General features: G+C 40.4%; 1 protein-coding gene across 1 annotated transcript in view; it reads right to left on the reverse strand.

Annotated features, from left to right (window-relative positions):
* The window catches only part of PTPN4 (protein tyrosine phosphatase non-receptor type 4), a 204,525-nt gene that overhangs the window by 42,722 nt on the left and 145,525 nt on the right, over positions 1-16,278 (reverse strand). Inside the window, 6 exon segments of the mRNA XM_032795835.2 lie at positions 1,242-1,296; positions 1,298-1,358; positions 1,361-1,389; positions 2,028-2,036; positions 12,731-12,889; positions 14,425-14,559. Coding sequence (XP_032651726.1) covers positions 1,242-1,296; positions 1,298-1,358; positions 1,361-1,389; positions 2,028-2,036; positions 12,731-12,889; positions 14,425-14,559 — 448 coding nt within the window.

Genomic DNA, 16,278 nt, shown 5'->3' on the forward strand with positions numbered 1-16,278 from the left:
TCTCCCACAACTGCATTTTCTTTGCTGGGCTAATGGGAGTAAAAAACAGTTGAAAGATATTTTTGTCACTTGACTCAACTAAACATGACAGAATACACACCAGGAACAGATCTGGGAAGAAGGTGTTATTTTTACAAAGACAAGGTAGATATCTTTTATAGTCCAACTTCTGTTGGTGAGAGACACAAGCTTTTGAGTTTACATAGAGCTCTTTTTTAGGTCAGCTCTAGCCTGAACCCAGAAGTCTATGCAGCAATGAAACAGCAGCAGAGCCAGAGCCCAAGTAGGCTGCCAAGAGCGGGTTTTTCTTTGTTATTAAGACATACCCTAATATCCTGGGACCAAGATGGCTACAAGAACACTGCATACAACTGTGGAAGATATTTTTACAGTCATTTTTGAGAGCAGAACTACATTTTAACACAACTTAGGTTAGCATAAATATAGAAACAAATGGCTAGAAGTTTTATTTCATGATTTAATTTAAATGAAATAAATGCAGTGTTGTCAACTCTCACAATTTTACTGTGAGTACACAATACCTGGTGTTTTACTTAAAGATCCAACTCAAGAAACATGCTTCCATTTATAAAAATATTTTTCTAGCCCTCAAAGTTGCAGATACAATTTTGAAAATGTGACCTAAATGAACCCCTAAAAAGCTCAAAATCCAGAAAGAAAATAACCCAAATTTATTCTTTTTCAAATCTTAATTTTGGGGGTTCTGACTCATGATTTTTGAAAGTGTGAGATTGCCACTACTTTTTATGTAGTATTTACATATCTGCCTTCTTTTAAACCTATGGACAAATTCACTGCCAAAATGGGAAGTTGGTTAGAAACATCTGCAAATACAGGAAAACTAAGGAAGTGTCACAGGGATAAAGTATGCCCCTAAAATGTCTTTGTATGCCATTCCAATAATGTAACTTGGTGAAACTGACACAGGAATATTGAAAAAATGGAAAGATTAGTTGGGGGGGTCAGTGAACAGATCTGACTGGTGAGATTGTGTGTGTGTGTGTGTGTGTGTGTGTGTGTGTGTGTGTGTGTGTGTGTGTGGTGTGTGTGTGTGTGTGTGGTGTGTGTGTGTGTGAGAGAGAGAGAGAAGAGAGAGAGAGAGAGAGACAAATGCTGCAATGTAATGCACGCATAAAAAATATATCAGTAGTTATTTCTACAAAAGCAGAACGATCATCCAGAGGAAAAAACAAGATCAACAAACTTGACCCATCAGCTACTGTGGATTTTTCAGCGATGCTGGGGACATCAAACGTTTCATTAATATGGTATCCAGTTCTTGCTGGAGTGTGAATAATGAATTTGGTTCCAACTGTTCTTTTTAGATTGTTTGGGTGTAGTGCAGGAGGTTGTCCATCTATAGGGTCTCTTGGATCTAGATACAAAAATTAAATGTGAAGCGAGAAAATTTTATGAAAATTCTTAGGACTCCAAGTAAACTGAACAAGTGGCTAAAAGTTGAGAGTTACAAAAATCTGACATTTTTTTATCTGAGGGATTGATTTTGTGGATACGATTTCTACAGCATATACATGCAAATATATATGTTGTATACAGTGTATTTTTAAAAAATCATGAACAATCAAAGATTGATTAAGCTAGAGCATTCTTGTTCAGTGCATTGTTCTTTAAACAGTTTACCTACTCTTAATCCACTTAATCCATATGTTGGAGATTGCTTTATAAATCTCATATTATACTGTGACAAGTTCCTCCTCTACCTTGGTGGGTCTTGTGCTTATTGGCAGATTTGCTCACCTCAGTGATCTTCTCCGCAGTCTCAGTCAACTCTCCTGTGTCTGATCAGGAGTTGGGAGTCTGGGGGAACCCGGGCCCACCCTCTACTCCAGGTTCCAGCCAGGGCCCTCTGGATTGCAGCTGTCTATAGTGCTCCTGTAACAGCTGATGACAGCTACAACTCCTGAGCTACTTCCCCATGGCCTCCTCCAAACACCTTCATTATCCTCACCACAGGACCTTCCTCTTGATGTCTGATAAGCTTCTACTCCTTAGTCCTCCCAGCAGCACACCCTCTCACTCTCAGCTCCTTGCCACCTTTTGTTCCCAAGCTCCCCACACACACTTCCTCTCCTCTGGCTCCTCCTCACCTGACTGGAGTGAGCTCCTTTTTAAACCCAAGTGCCCTGATTACCCTGCCTTGATTGGCTGCAGGTGTTCTAATCAGCCGGTCTGCCTTAATTGGTTCTAGCAGGTTCCTGATTACTTTAGTGCAGCCCCTGCTCTGGTCACTCAGGGAACAGAAAACTACTCATCCAGTGACCAGTATATTTGCCCTGTACCCTACTGGCCTGGGTCTGTCACAATACCTAGTAATCTATTTCTAAAACAAATATACATCATTTTATATTTTTCCCAAGGAGAAATGTAATTAATTTACATCTTAGACTGCCTGTAAATTAAACTTTAAAAATAAAGCTAAATTCAGTTTTGAACAAATTAGCACAATTAAGAATCTGACAATACTCATGTTTTGTACTTTTAACAGCAAGATGATTTAAAATCCAAGCCCACATGAAAAAACTTCAAACACTTTGTACATTAGCTTCTTAAAACCACATTTGATTTGCAAGCACTAAACGTATGATTGTGCATGCAGTTCTCAATTTCCCACTGTCTAATTTGCAATTGAGTGCATATTACTCAGCAGCATATTTTTAAATATTACCTTGCATACAAAATTTAGCCTAAGAGAAAATATGTAGAGTCAATTTTTTTTAAAGGCATTTTTACCGGATTGATCTTTAACAATACTGCCAAAAATGAGAGTCGCTCCATCAAAAGTTCACATTTCTAGACTAACGTGCACACTTATTAGGTCTGAGACTGTGGTGCTGTAGCTTTAATAACAGCATACTAGTTTATGCCGTGTATTTATCTATTATAGTGGATACTCCCTTGACCACTTCTTATGGCATAAGAATTTAAGTACATAATCTTCTCATGACAAATGCAGGACTCATCTTTCATTTTAAGGCTTTATACTTATAAATGAAGTGGAAGATTTTCAGAGGCACAAAGGAGCAGTCAGGTGCTTCGCTCCCTTTGACTTTGAAAATCAGTCCCTAAATACTAACAATCCACAAACTGCATTAAAATTCATTTTTATTAAGCACCTACCTACTTATTACGACGCAGATGGAGCACTACAATAAAGCTAGGGCCTAATCCTGAAAACATTTAGGCACATAAATAACTTTACCCCTGGGAGTATTTGCACTCAATTGGTCTGATCACATATGAGCCTTATTTTGCTAACAGCTAATTATGAGACCTCATAATACTTCAACTCAATTTGCTGCAAGTATCTTGGACAGCCACAGATGAAACTCAATACTGTATAATTTATTTCACTGTAATTAAAGCAAAACACAGTTTACAAGGCTCTAGTCATTAGGTAAAAAGGAAAAATATGGTGGTTGTTATCCAAGTAACATTAAATAAAGGAACATATTATGTATTTTCTGATAAATAAATTATTTAAGCCACAAAAAAAAGTCTTTGCACATGACAGTGGAATGAGAAAAGGAGTACTTAACTTAGAAAATTATACAGCTTTCCCCCTGAAGTTTTGATGAAATATAATTAAGGCCCTTTGTACTAGGTATTGACTAATTTCCCCCCCGCCGCCAATTCCCAGGTTTTTGAAAAAGATAGTCTGGGGGTTTTAGTGATTTTTCACACAAATTTTGGCTTTTTCAGGACCCAGGAATTTTTCAAAGGCAAGCAGATGGGCTGTGTTGAAAGGCTGGTGGGGGAGTCAGTACTCACGGGTTGCAGCCTTCCTTTCTCCTCCAGACCCTGGCCCTTCAGCATGGTCCCATTTGCTCTCTCTGTGAAGGTGGGGACTGAGATGGGCAGGGAGCCAAGTACTGGCAGATGAGATAGCCTAATTGCTGCAGGGGGTAAAAGACTGCACCCTTCAAATACTGGCCCATTCATGGACAGAGCCCCCTTCTGACCCTGGTCCTTCAGAATATGCCTTGATGAGGCTGTGCTGAAGGGCTGGAGTCTGGAGGGGACTGTGTCCATCAGAGGAAGAAGATGGGGTTCTGTGCTGATGGTCATGGCTGCCTGGACCAGGCTCCTTGACTCCCTAGCTCCCTGTGACACAGACCTCATGGCAAAAAGTCCAATTTTTTTTGCAAACTTGTCCTTAGTCACTAGGGAATAATATATCTCAGTGATGGCCCATTCAAACAGAAGGGAATTGTCACCCTGTCCTGTTTAGCCAGTGATATAATACCAGGTTCAATGGTCTAGCCTTACTCCATCCCAGCCCCGGTACTTAGCCAGGGAGTCTCCGGTATGTCAAATCCTGAGAGTTCTCTAGAGTGTGTGAATTCCTGCAGTACTGACTGAACTGGTGTCTATGACTGTCAGTGGGTCAGCATGGAGGGGATCAGGGATCTTGGCTGTACCGAGCGCTCAGAGGCTGAATGGCTTGCTAATGATGGTGCTGATGGTACTACTAATACTGGCAGCATCTTCTTAGCAGTGGTGCAGTCTTGTCCTTGCCTTTTTCTGTCAGTACCATTGCTTTGGTGCCTTTGCCCATCTGGTCTTTAGGCCCATCAGTGATACCTGCCGCTTCAGTACCACAGCTCACGGTGCCCTCGTGAGCTATGGGTACCGTGTTTATACCGTCTAATTACCGAACACGCTGGTGATCTTTTTTGCTTAGCTCGGGGCTCACTCTGGGGACCCACAGTTCTCCTCACGCAAGGGGTCTTCAGCTGTTTCCTGTGAACCATAGCTCCTAGATGTCAAAGGCTATTGGGAAGATTCACTCCGTCTGGGTGACTCCTGGCACAGGTCCGGGGACAGCTGCCACCATGAGGAGGAGATTTTGTCTCAGTTCTCTCTCCTTCTGAGATCTGGGCTTGAGTTGTTGGCAAAGACCATACTTTTGAGGAATATGGCTTTCCCTGAGGCAATGGCTACAGGGGGAATGTTTATCCACTACAGGGATGGCCTCCTTGCACGAGAGAAACTTCTTTAAGTCTGGTAAATCAGGCTTACTCTGTGCTAGGGCAACCTCAGACAAACAGGAAAATAAAGTGGGTTGGGGTTTTTTGGTAGGAAAGAGAAAATAAAGAAAGCTCTACAACTAAAAAAACCCAATTAATTAACTACTGAAATGCTGAAAGTGAAATAATTATCCAGTGAATGGACAGCTAATAGCCCTGTCTCTAGCCAGAGGCAGTTGAGAAGGAACTGAGAGGGGCTCACCTGTGCAATGTTGAGGGGAGTAGGGGAAACAGCGCGTGTGTGGGCCAAACAGACACTGCCATCTAAGTTCTCTGATCTGCAGTGCAGGGATGCAAGTGCACCTGCAGTGGAGCACTCATAGGGACACTACTCAAAAGAACCATTTCTTTCCATCTCACTCTCGTTTCTAGTCAAATCTATTCCTTCTTAAATAAACCTCCTTTGTCATTTATAGTAAGATTTCACACGTGCTGTATGGTTTACAGGAGGAGTGGTTTAAGGTAAAATTAGTAAACTGAGGCACACTGGCTCCTTTGGGGGTAGAAGATCTGGGATTTCTCTGAGTAGCCTCTTTCAGTGACTGGATATCACAGGGGAATGGTTCAAATGGAACAGGGAGAGGGGTGCACCTGCAAGGTGAAGACTGGGTTAAACTGCAAGGTGAAGACAGAGTTTGCACAGCCCAGAGGCAGTGGTGCCAGAAACGGGGGGTGAGGGCACAGCCCTCCCACTTTTTGAAAGTGAACGGGCCTGTCCTGTCCACTATTTGCCGAGGCGGACCTCTTTCCTCTCCACTTTCCCCTGAGTCCCCCCATCCCGGTCAGCATGGAGCCTGATCAAGGAGCCTGGTCAGCTGTGGGAGCCATGCAGACCCTTCACCAGCCTACAGTGTTGGGGAAACCGAGAGCAGCCCCTGGCCCGAGTCCTGCCCGGCCCAGGGAAGGTGGAGGATCCACAATTCCGCAGCAGCTCACCACAGCTGCCTACATGGCTCTCCTCAACCTGACTCCAGCTGGGTTGGGGAGCCTTGGAGCCACAGCCTAGCCATAGTAAGAGCTGTGTGGGCAGATGTGGGGAGCCACGGACCCTCCACCTGCCCTGAGTGGGGGAGCTGGGGGTGGGGACACAGGTCCAGCTTGGCCTTTGAGGGAAGAGGGAGGAGAGTTGGGCCCTTTGAGGAGGGGCCTCAGGGGAAGAGGGGGCGGGGAAGGTTTGGGAAGGTTCCCACACCCTTGCTCATAGAAGAGTGCTTGAGTGGCTAAAAGGCTAGCGGTGTTAGGGAACTCTCTCACACCAGAGGCAGGGAGCAACAACGTGATTCACAGTCCTGGGTAAGCCAAGAACTGTTGACTTTAGCAGTTGGTCCTATGGCATACAGCCCCATCTACTTCCTCTGCCAGACAGAGCCTGTGCAGGGGAAGCAAATGGGGCTACCTTGAATAGCTGAGGTTGGAAGGGGGCTGTCTTGCAGGGGAATCAATAGTCACAGGGTGCAGTCTCTTTTGCTGCCTTTCTGACCCCAGTCCTTCAGCATTGTTCGCTTCCTTTGCATTGGGGGAGGGGAGAAAGAATGAGAAGGACAGGGAGCTGGGTCCCAGCAGACCAGACTGCTTAACCACAGCAGGGAGGAGAAGTCTTCCTCAACAGCCACATGGTGAATTTCCCTTCACGCTCCATGAGTTCTTGGTTTTTACTGATTTTCTCCCATTTTTTAAATTTTTAAATAAAACGCAATAAATTGCTGGAAAATTAAATAAGAAAACCAAACAAAAAAAAACCAACAAAAAAGAAAATGAAAGGCCTTAAATATAATAAATAAGACTCTTTTTTAAAAGTATAAACAAAAAATTGGAAACCTCAAACTTAAGTCATGTTGACACCCATCTTGGCAGACTTATTATTTCTACATTTAAATGGATCTTTTATCTACCAATTTGACAGATATTTATGCTTAACTTCCAAATTTTATCAAATTAAAATTTTTGTACCCGCAGAATGGTTGCAAAAACCCTCATACTATTTCTTCAAACTGTAATGACAGTAGAAGCTAAGATTTGTAAGAATAGGAAATAAAAGCATATTGAATAAGCATATTTCCTAATAGTAATTTCCATAAAGAACTTGATAACTTGTTCTGTCTTTTATCGGAAGCGGCAACATATGTTTTATTTTTCCCTCTGCAAAGTTCCAACAGCAGCAATGGAAACAGTCTTTCACCAGTTTTTGTAGAGAGAGAAAAACTGATTACTAACATTTACTAATTAACTTTCAAGGCAGTTATAAATTATTTAGGCACTGGCCCATGATTAGTACTTAGAGCTTTTAATAGTCTGCTTATTTATTCAGTGAAGAGTCTGGCTGGCAAAGTTTACTCATCTTTTTAAAGTGATGGAGAAGAAGATATGTTTTCTTGTAAATGTTAACTTCTGAAAGTTAGCAATTTTAAGATGTTTAAAATACACAAATAATTCCAAGAACAAAGCAAAAAGGTGATCTTTTTGGCTACCAGTCTGCATATGAGAGTTAATGAAAACCGAGAATTTTCTACAGAAAATATAAACTAATAGTCAACATTTGAAAAAAGATACTTAAATTAGCACTTTAGTAGTAACAGTGCAAAGAGCTGTAATATTTAGCACAATGAATTGTGAGAACTAACAATCCAGCCTGGGGCAAAAACTTTATTACTTTATATCTGCTCAGCCAGCTCTGAACTTCTTTATGAATGCTTAGACAATGACAGCAAAAGCAGCCTATTTTGCAGTCAAAGCAGCTCTCTGTGTTACCACATTCAGCAATTTGCATAATAAAAAAACAAAACAAAAAACCCACACTGACAAACTGCATGTATTTGATATAAATATTCAGTCTGCCTTTTAATATACCAACAGAAATAGTTTCATAGTTGTAGCATAAATTTATGAAAATAAACACCGGTTATGTATTACTGAACAGTAGCAAGTCACCAGGACCAGATGGTATTCACTGGAGAGTTCAGAAGGAACTCAAATGTGAAATCGCAGGACTACTAACTGTAGTCTGTAACCTATCATTTAAACCAGCTTCTGTACCACATGACTGGAAGATAGCTAATATGACAGCAATTTTTAAAAAGGGCTCCAGAGGTGACCCCAGCAATTATAGGCCGATAAGCCTGACTTCAGTACCGGGCAAACTGGTTGAAACGATAGTAAAGAACAAAATTGTCAGACACGTAGATGAACATAATTTGATGGGGAATAGTCAACATGGTTTTTGTAAAAGGAAATCATGCCTCACCAATCTACTAGAATTCTCTGAAGGGGTCAACAAGCATGTGGACCAAGGGGATCCAGTGGATATAATGTATTTAGATTTTCAGAGAGCCTCTGACAAGGTCCCTTACCAAAGGTACTTAAGCAAAGTAAGCAATCATGGAATAAGAAGGAAGGTTCTTTCATGGATTAGTAACTGGTTAAAAGAACAAGAGTAGGAATAAATGGTCAGTTTTCAGAATGGAGAGAGGTAAAGAGTAGTGTCCACCTGGAGTCTGTGTTGGACCCAGTCCTATTTAACATATTCATAAATGATCTGGAAGAAGGGGTAAACAGTGAGGTGGCAAAATTTGCAGATTATACAAAATTACTCAAGATAGCTAAGTCCCAGGCAGACCGCAAAGAGCTACAAAATGATCTCTCAAAACAGAGTGACTGGGCAACAAAATGGCAGATGAAATTCAATGTCGATAAATGCAAAGTAACGCACATTAGAAAACATAATCCCAACTATACATATAAAATGACGGGGTCTAAATTAGCTGTTAGCACTCAAGAAAGAGATCTTGGAGTTATTGTGGATAGTTCTCTGAAAACATCCACTCAATGTGCAGCGGGAGTCAAAAAAAATCTAACAGAAAGTTGGGAACCATTAGGAAAGGGATAGATAACAATACAGCAAATATCATATTGCCTCTATATAAAATCCATGGTATGCCAACATCTTGAATACTTTGTGCAGATGTGGTCGCCCCATCTAAAAAAAAGATATACTGGAATTGGAAAAGGACAACAAAAATGATTAGGGGTATGGAATGGCTGCGGTATGAGAAGAGATTAATAAGACTGGGACTTTTCAGCTTGGAAAAGCGACGCCTAAGGGGGGGATATGATTGAAATCTATAAAATCAAGACTGGAGTGGACAAAGTAAATACAGAAGTATTATTTACTCAGTCTCATAACACAAGAACTAGGGGTCACCAAATGAAATTAATAGGCAGCAGGTTTAAAACTAACAAAAGGAAGTATTTTTTCACACAATGCACAGTTAGTTTGTGGAACTCTTTGCAGGGGATGTTGTGAAGGCCAAGACTAACAGGGTTCAAGAAAGAACTAGATAAATTCATGGAGGATAGGTCCATCAATGGCTATTAGCCAGGACGGGCAGGGATGATGCCCCTAGACTCTGTTTGCCAGAAGCTGGGAATGGGCGACGAGATAGATCACTTGATGATTACCTGTTGTGTTTATTCCCTCTGGGGCACATGGAATTGGTCACTGTCGGAAGATAGAATCCTGGGCTAGATGGACCATTGGTCTGACCCAGTATGGCAGTTCTTATGTTCTTTCAAAAATTAACGTAGGAGGTATTTTAATTATCTCATGAAATTACAATCAGAAACATCACAACGTACTGTGAAATAGCAAGAGGAATACGAGAACAAACAGCAATATTTAATATTTTCTATGATCTCAATAAACGTCAGTTATTCAGAGTGCTACAGTATGAACACATTTCTACACCTTTCTACAACAGATACTTTCCTCTATGTGCTGTTGAGGATCGCATGTCAAAAGGGAAAGTTGCCACAATGTTAAATGCAGGATTTTAAAGTTTATTATCCAGATTCCAGGAAACACCTGTAATTTGTACTGATAGCCCAGTTGTGTCTGCAATAAAATAAGCTAGGTCAAAGCTTCACTGACCCTAAATACTACAGGAATCAGGATATACTTTAGTCTCTAGCTTTGGAACTAGATTTAAATTTTATTTAAAAACTTTTCAGCACATACATGCACTGAGATGCATCTTATTTACAGACCTTTCAGTCCTAGTAGAAGAGTCAACCTAAATGAGTTCAGTGATCTCTATATCTGTTATTGCAAATATTTCATCATAAAAGTGATGAGAACAGTTCAGCAAACCCACTAGTTTTATTTGTTTAAAACAGCACAATAAAGACTAAACTTTTCTGGTAGTGGAAAGTGTACTCTGCAAATTAAAATGAACAGAATCTGTAAGTAATGCAAGGCATCTCCTCTAGAATATTGCAGATATAAACAAGCTTAATGCTCCAAGGATCCTGAGAGGTATAGCTCTCTTAGTTCCCTAACTTTAAACTCTCACAGTTTACAGTCCAAAGAGCTTTTTATTTTAAACATAAAAAGCTCATTTGTATTATATATATTTAATGCATAAAAGTGCTCTGCCACATGTTACCCAGACTTTAAATTGGTGCTAAGTAGTTTAAAGCTAACTTTCTGTCCACAGATTTTTTTTTATGATGATCTCTATCCTTTTATCATTATCAAATCCTGAATCTCCAACATTTTGACACTTCAAAGAAACAAGGAGGTAAAATTTTCAAAAGCACATAAATGACTCAGGAGCCTAGGTTCTATTTTTAAGTGACATATGTTACTCATGTGACAAACTACATGTTTTAAAATGTGACTTATGCCAGGTCTACACTACAACTTGTGTCAGCAAAACTTATGTCACTCAGGGGTACGGAAAAAACACCCTCCTGAGTAACCTTATGTTTGCCGGCATAATTTGTAGTGTGCATATTGCCATGTCACCAGGAGAGCTCATGGAGGTGGTTTTATTATGTTGATGGGAGAGCTCTCTCCCATTGGCATAAAGTGGCTATGTAAGCTCACTAGTGTAGACATAGCCTTAGAGGCCCAAGTCACTACGTTGTAGGTATATAATATATTTGACTACGTCCCAATTTTGCACATCCAATTCAGACAAAATTTCAGTCTTTGTCTAGTCATAGCTTCTCTGCTTCTCTCACACACACCTTTACACTTTCTTCCATGTCACATTTTATGCACGGAACATCAGTGCCTGAACCGATCTGCAAAGCCACTACCCTTTCCTAGAAGGCTTTTCAAGACTCACTTCTGTGGTGATCCTTACAAGAAATCAGCTATTTAATAAACAGAGTAAGGGGTAGTTTGAGAAAGCTAATAAACACACTACCACCAAGCCAAATAGATAGAGCAAATATGTATATTTGTACAAAAAGTTGTTTATATTACACTGTGGCACTCTCGCCCACTTTTTGTATGCTGGTCTTCATCTTACATTATAAACTCTTTGGAGAAGGAACCACATCTCTCTCTGTACAGAACCTACCACAATGGAATCCTAACATGCTACTACCATAATATGAATATCACACAGCAGCAACAGACATAAAAATGTCTCTGTTTGAAGTCAGACAGCTTTGAAGTCAGGTTCTGGCAGGATTAAAAATTGGAGTTTTATATTATTAGGAAGAGGAGACTGCCAACACTTATTCTAACATTGTAAAGGCAAGATACATCAGCTATTAAAGTTGTTAGAATTTTATGTCTTATAAATGCTTGATTAGGTCATTATAAGAAGTGTTTTACATTTATTACTTTTAATTTCTCCCCCAAAACAGTCCTGAACAGCTGGTCTGCTAATAAATTACAGGCAGAGAGATGCAACAGAAAGTTCACATACAATTTCTTAAGCACTCTCTAAAAATAAAAAAAAATCCTAAAGCAGATTTTCTATGACACCTAAGGCATATATAAAATACATGATGGTGTTGAAAAAATGTTTTATGGGTTTTCCCTGGAGATAATCTGTACAATTTGCTTGTTTACTGACCCATCCTAAAATTATGACAATTATTTTATACCACATCAAGAGTTCAATTTATCTACAAAGAAATAGATTTGATGGTGATATGAGAGAAAAATAGTATTTATTATGCACCTTCTACCATTTTATTTGCACTCTGGCCATTAATCGAGATCTATCAAAATTTCTAACATTTGAAACCTATGAACAACTTCAAACAACCACTTCTTTGTTTTAAAATAAACATGTACATTTTTCCTATTTTACCACAAATACAGAATCCCCCACCAAAAATGGCCTTTGTCTAGGCCCCAGCATGAATGTTAACTAGCTCTGCTCAGTGACAGGTAATCTGTGACCATGAAAAACTAGAAACGTGCCTTATATACCAATGAAAAAGGAAGGTTTTTGATCCCTGAAAATAATGCAACATTTCCAAACCCATGCCACTAAAACCTTTACATCAGACCACAAAATCAGGCATTCTCTTTCCTTCTTGCAAAAAAAAATCTTGCATACACACAGAGAACGATACTAGCATAACTCCATGAAACCTATCTATAGGCACTGAATAAAATTAAGACATAAGTAAAATCCTACATCATTGTAACGCCTGAATTATGGGTATTTACTCTGGCAACTATCTTTTTACCAGAGCTATATTAATGCCCTCTAAAAATAGTTATATATAAATTAATGTTTTTTGGACCTGGGCTTTACTGATAAAGATTAAAGGGAACTAAATAAACTCTCCAAGATAGGGACTCTCTCTATCAGGGTCTCAATGTGCTATAGTAATAATATATTAATGGCTGAACTCACGGTGATGATTCCAGAATGATGCTATTAGCTTGGGTGGAGGATGGAGATCTGTGATTTGCAAGAACTTCACTTGGTGAGGTGTGAACTATGTGGTCCACTAAATGTCCAACTGAACATGGTCGTAAACGAGCTCCCTCTTGAGTAAATGCAGAATTGCGACTAAATAGGAAAAGAATAATTAAGCAGTTAGAAAATTCTCCAGGATTGATGCTTTTAATTTGCATTGTCCTAAAACTATAAGAGTACAATTTAAAAAAAAATTTACTTTCCTTCTAAATGTAAGCATATATTTATATACATAATTTTACTGAAGAATTTTAAACAGTGAATTGTAATTCCATTAATTCATTTTCACTCATTCAATTAATTTTTCTTTCAATTCCATTATTTCAAATTCTCAAAACCTTTTTATTATTTCAAAAAATACTCAAATGATAACCAAATCAGAGATATTATGAAGAATGGCTTATTCATCACTTTGTAAAATGAGTAAAAAAAACAACCTCTCTTGCCATAAATACTGAAGGTCATGAAATACTTTAAAGAAAGGAGTTCTGCTTATACTAGTATGACTCAGTGGACAGACTGGCAGTCAAGAGGACCGGAGGTGAAATCCTGGCTCTATTGAAGTTAACGGCAGAAATCTAATTAACTTAAACAAGGCCAGGATTTCAGACCTGGATTCTATTCCAAACACAGTCACCAACCTTACTGTGTGACCCCATGACAGTCACACTTCAACTTCCTGCCTCAGTTGTCTCATCTGAAAAATGGGTTGTTTGACACTTACCTTCATTTTAAATGCCTCGAGATTTATGGGTGAAAAGTGCTTTATAGAATCTAAGCATTACTATTAAACCAATATTTTAAATGTAAAATGTTTCAGATATTAGCATAACACTCTTTGGAATAACTTCTAAAGACAAGAGACATTCAATGAGAAATCATCACATATGCAGTATTGAATTGGATAGCTCTCATTCAGCATCACTTTCAGCAGACGAAAAAGAACTGCTTTCCTATTTTGTAAAAAAAAAAAAATAATCAAGAATGCTTTTCATTCATCATAAACAGAAAACAAGAAAGCTTCATGATGTTTGAAAAGTAAATTTTGCAGGTAACAAAAGAAATGCAGAACAACAGGCATATTAACTTATTAGCATTTTTTTACAGCCTAGACCTAGAAAACATGTTAACCAGAGGAACTGGATTATAGAACCAAAAAGTTAAATTCTAAAATGATTCTTGAATAAAATACTTATACAGCTGAAGGTTTTATTAATGTCATCTCTTCAAGCCATATTTATCATCTCACATGCTCCGTTAACACTGACAGACATATTCGATATATTGCAATTATAATCCAGCTGTTAGCTGTCATGCAAGGAAACGTCCAGGGAAATACCTCAAACTATTACCGTATTTAGTGCCAAATGTTACACTTTTTTATAGGTTGGATGCTTTTGAGATGCATCTAGAATTATTATATACCAAAGAATGTCAGGAAAAATAAAATTTAGAACATTGAATTCCACATAAAGGGATGCTAAGAGCTAATCTGTAGAAACTCCCTTGTGAAACAAACAGCTTTATTTTGGTAAAGAACTAATGTTTTGTTATAGCACAGGGATAACTGACAAATAAGAGGTGAACAGGCAACGATGACTGCAGAGAGGATACGCCACTCTACTTACTGATTTGGGGTTCCAGGTGGAGAGCGTGATGGTAGGCTCTGTGTTTCCAACCTGTCATCAGACAATGAATTCCTACTCACTACCTCCCAGTCCATCCCACTCATCAATTTCCGTGCCAAGGGTTTACTTGGAGATCTAGAAGAATGAAGTAAATAACTGATTTGAAATTGTCAGATAATTGCAAAATTACGCAGATTACACAACAACATTTTGGAAGTTCTCTCATAAAAATCCGAAGACCATGGGAGGTAGAAAGATAAAGTAAGTGGCAGATTTAGAGTTAGTGGGGCCCTGCGCACAGTTCATTTTCGGGGTCCCCCTGGGACAAAGCCAAGACAAAGAAAGCCAGACCCCTGTCCACCCCAGGCGTGGGTCTAGACCTGGGTGTGGGCCTCAGGGCGTCAGCTGGGACCATGGATGCGGGTACTAAAGATGCGGGCAGGACTGCCGACAGAATTGCTGGCTCCAGGCCCCCGGAAGGGACTGGACTCAGGGCTAGCCTCCATCAGCCAGACCTTCAACGCTGTTCGGGCTGTGCCATCTGGGGCTTTGGCAGTGATTTAAAGGACCCGGGGCTCCAGCCTACTGTTGGTGTTTTGCCCAGCTGGTGTTCTGCCTGCTTCTCCGGGCTGGCCAGCAGGGCGGCAGTGGAGCCCACAGAACCTGGGCGCGGGGCAGCAGCCGAGACTCCGAGCAGCAGCGCACAAGTGGAGCTGCCATGGGACTGGAGAAGGAGACAGAAGACATCAAGATCTTCATAGTTGAGGACAGCTTCGGGTGCCCCGGTGGCCCCGCTCTGGCCAGCCCAGAGGAGCAGGCAGAAACCCACATGGGCTGAACACTTATCTGAAGGGGGGGGGGCATGGCTCTACCAGTGGCCACCTGAGTGCCCCACTGCCTCCATGTGCTGATCTCTGCTTGTCTCCCCTGGCCACTGTGTCCTTGCAAAGCAGGCGGTTGCGATCCCCCTTGGCCGCTGCACTGCAGCCCCTGTGGCCAGGCACCTCCCTGTCTCCCCAGGAGTCCGGATGGCTCTGTGCTCCTAACGCTATGTTTTAATGTAAGTGGCACAGGGCAGCAGCCAGGACCCTGGGCAGTAACAGAGCCCGCAGAGCCCTGGGTGCCAGCCGGGACCCTGGGCGGCAACGGATCCTGCAGAGCCCTGGGCGCAGTGCAGCAGCCGGGACCCCGGGCAGCAGCAGAGCCCGCAGAGCCCTGGATGTGGGGCGGCAGGGGAGCCCGCAAAATCCTGGGCAGCAGTGGAGCCTCGCATAAAATGCAATGATGCTGCAGCATCCCCCGCACCGCTAGTTCCCACGCCTATGTTTTGGGGCCCCCGTGCCACGGCACAGTATGTTTGAGTGTAAATCCGCTCCTGAAGATAAGATAAAATTTCATGAGGAAAATATAAGCACTTTCAATATGAATTCATCGTGCTGTATTTCCTGTTTTTACCATAAGAGAATCTAACTTTCCCTGCATAATATAATAATTACAACTGACATTATTTAACATTTCTGTTATTTAAGTTAATAAAACAATTTGGATGACATACTAACTGGTATTAATAGGATCTGCTGGATGCTTTCTATAGAACTAAATAAGGTATTAAAATTTCGTCTAGATGTAATTAACACCAACACACCTTGCTTTCAAGCTAGTGCAGTAAAAAGTCTTCAAAAATGAGCTTGGCATAAAAGTTAATACTAAGAGAAAATGCTATTTTTGTCCAAAATGAAAATGAACTTAATTATGATGCTCTGAAAAAAGCTACAGAAAACTAATAGGTAGTAATTACAAAAACAGAGTGAGATTTTACAAACTAAAAACAAAGAAGTTATATCAAATTTTGGA

Source organism: Chelonoidis abingdonii, chromosome 10 (genome assembly GCF_003597395.2).
Source record: "Chelonoidis abingdonii isolate Lonesome George chromosome 10, CheloAbing_2.0, whole genome shotgun sequence".
Classification (NCBI taxonomy): Eukaryota; Metazoa; Chordata; order Testudines; family Testudinidae; genus Chelonoidis; species Chelonoidis abingdonii.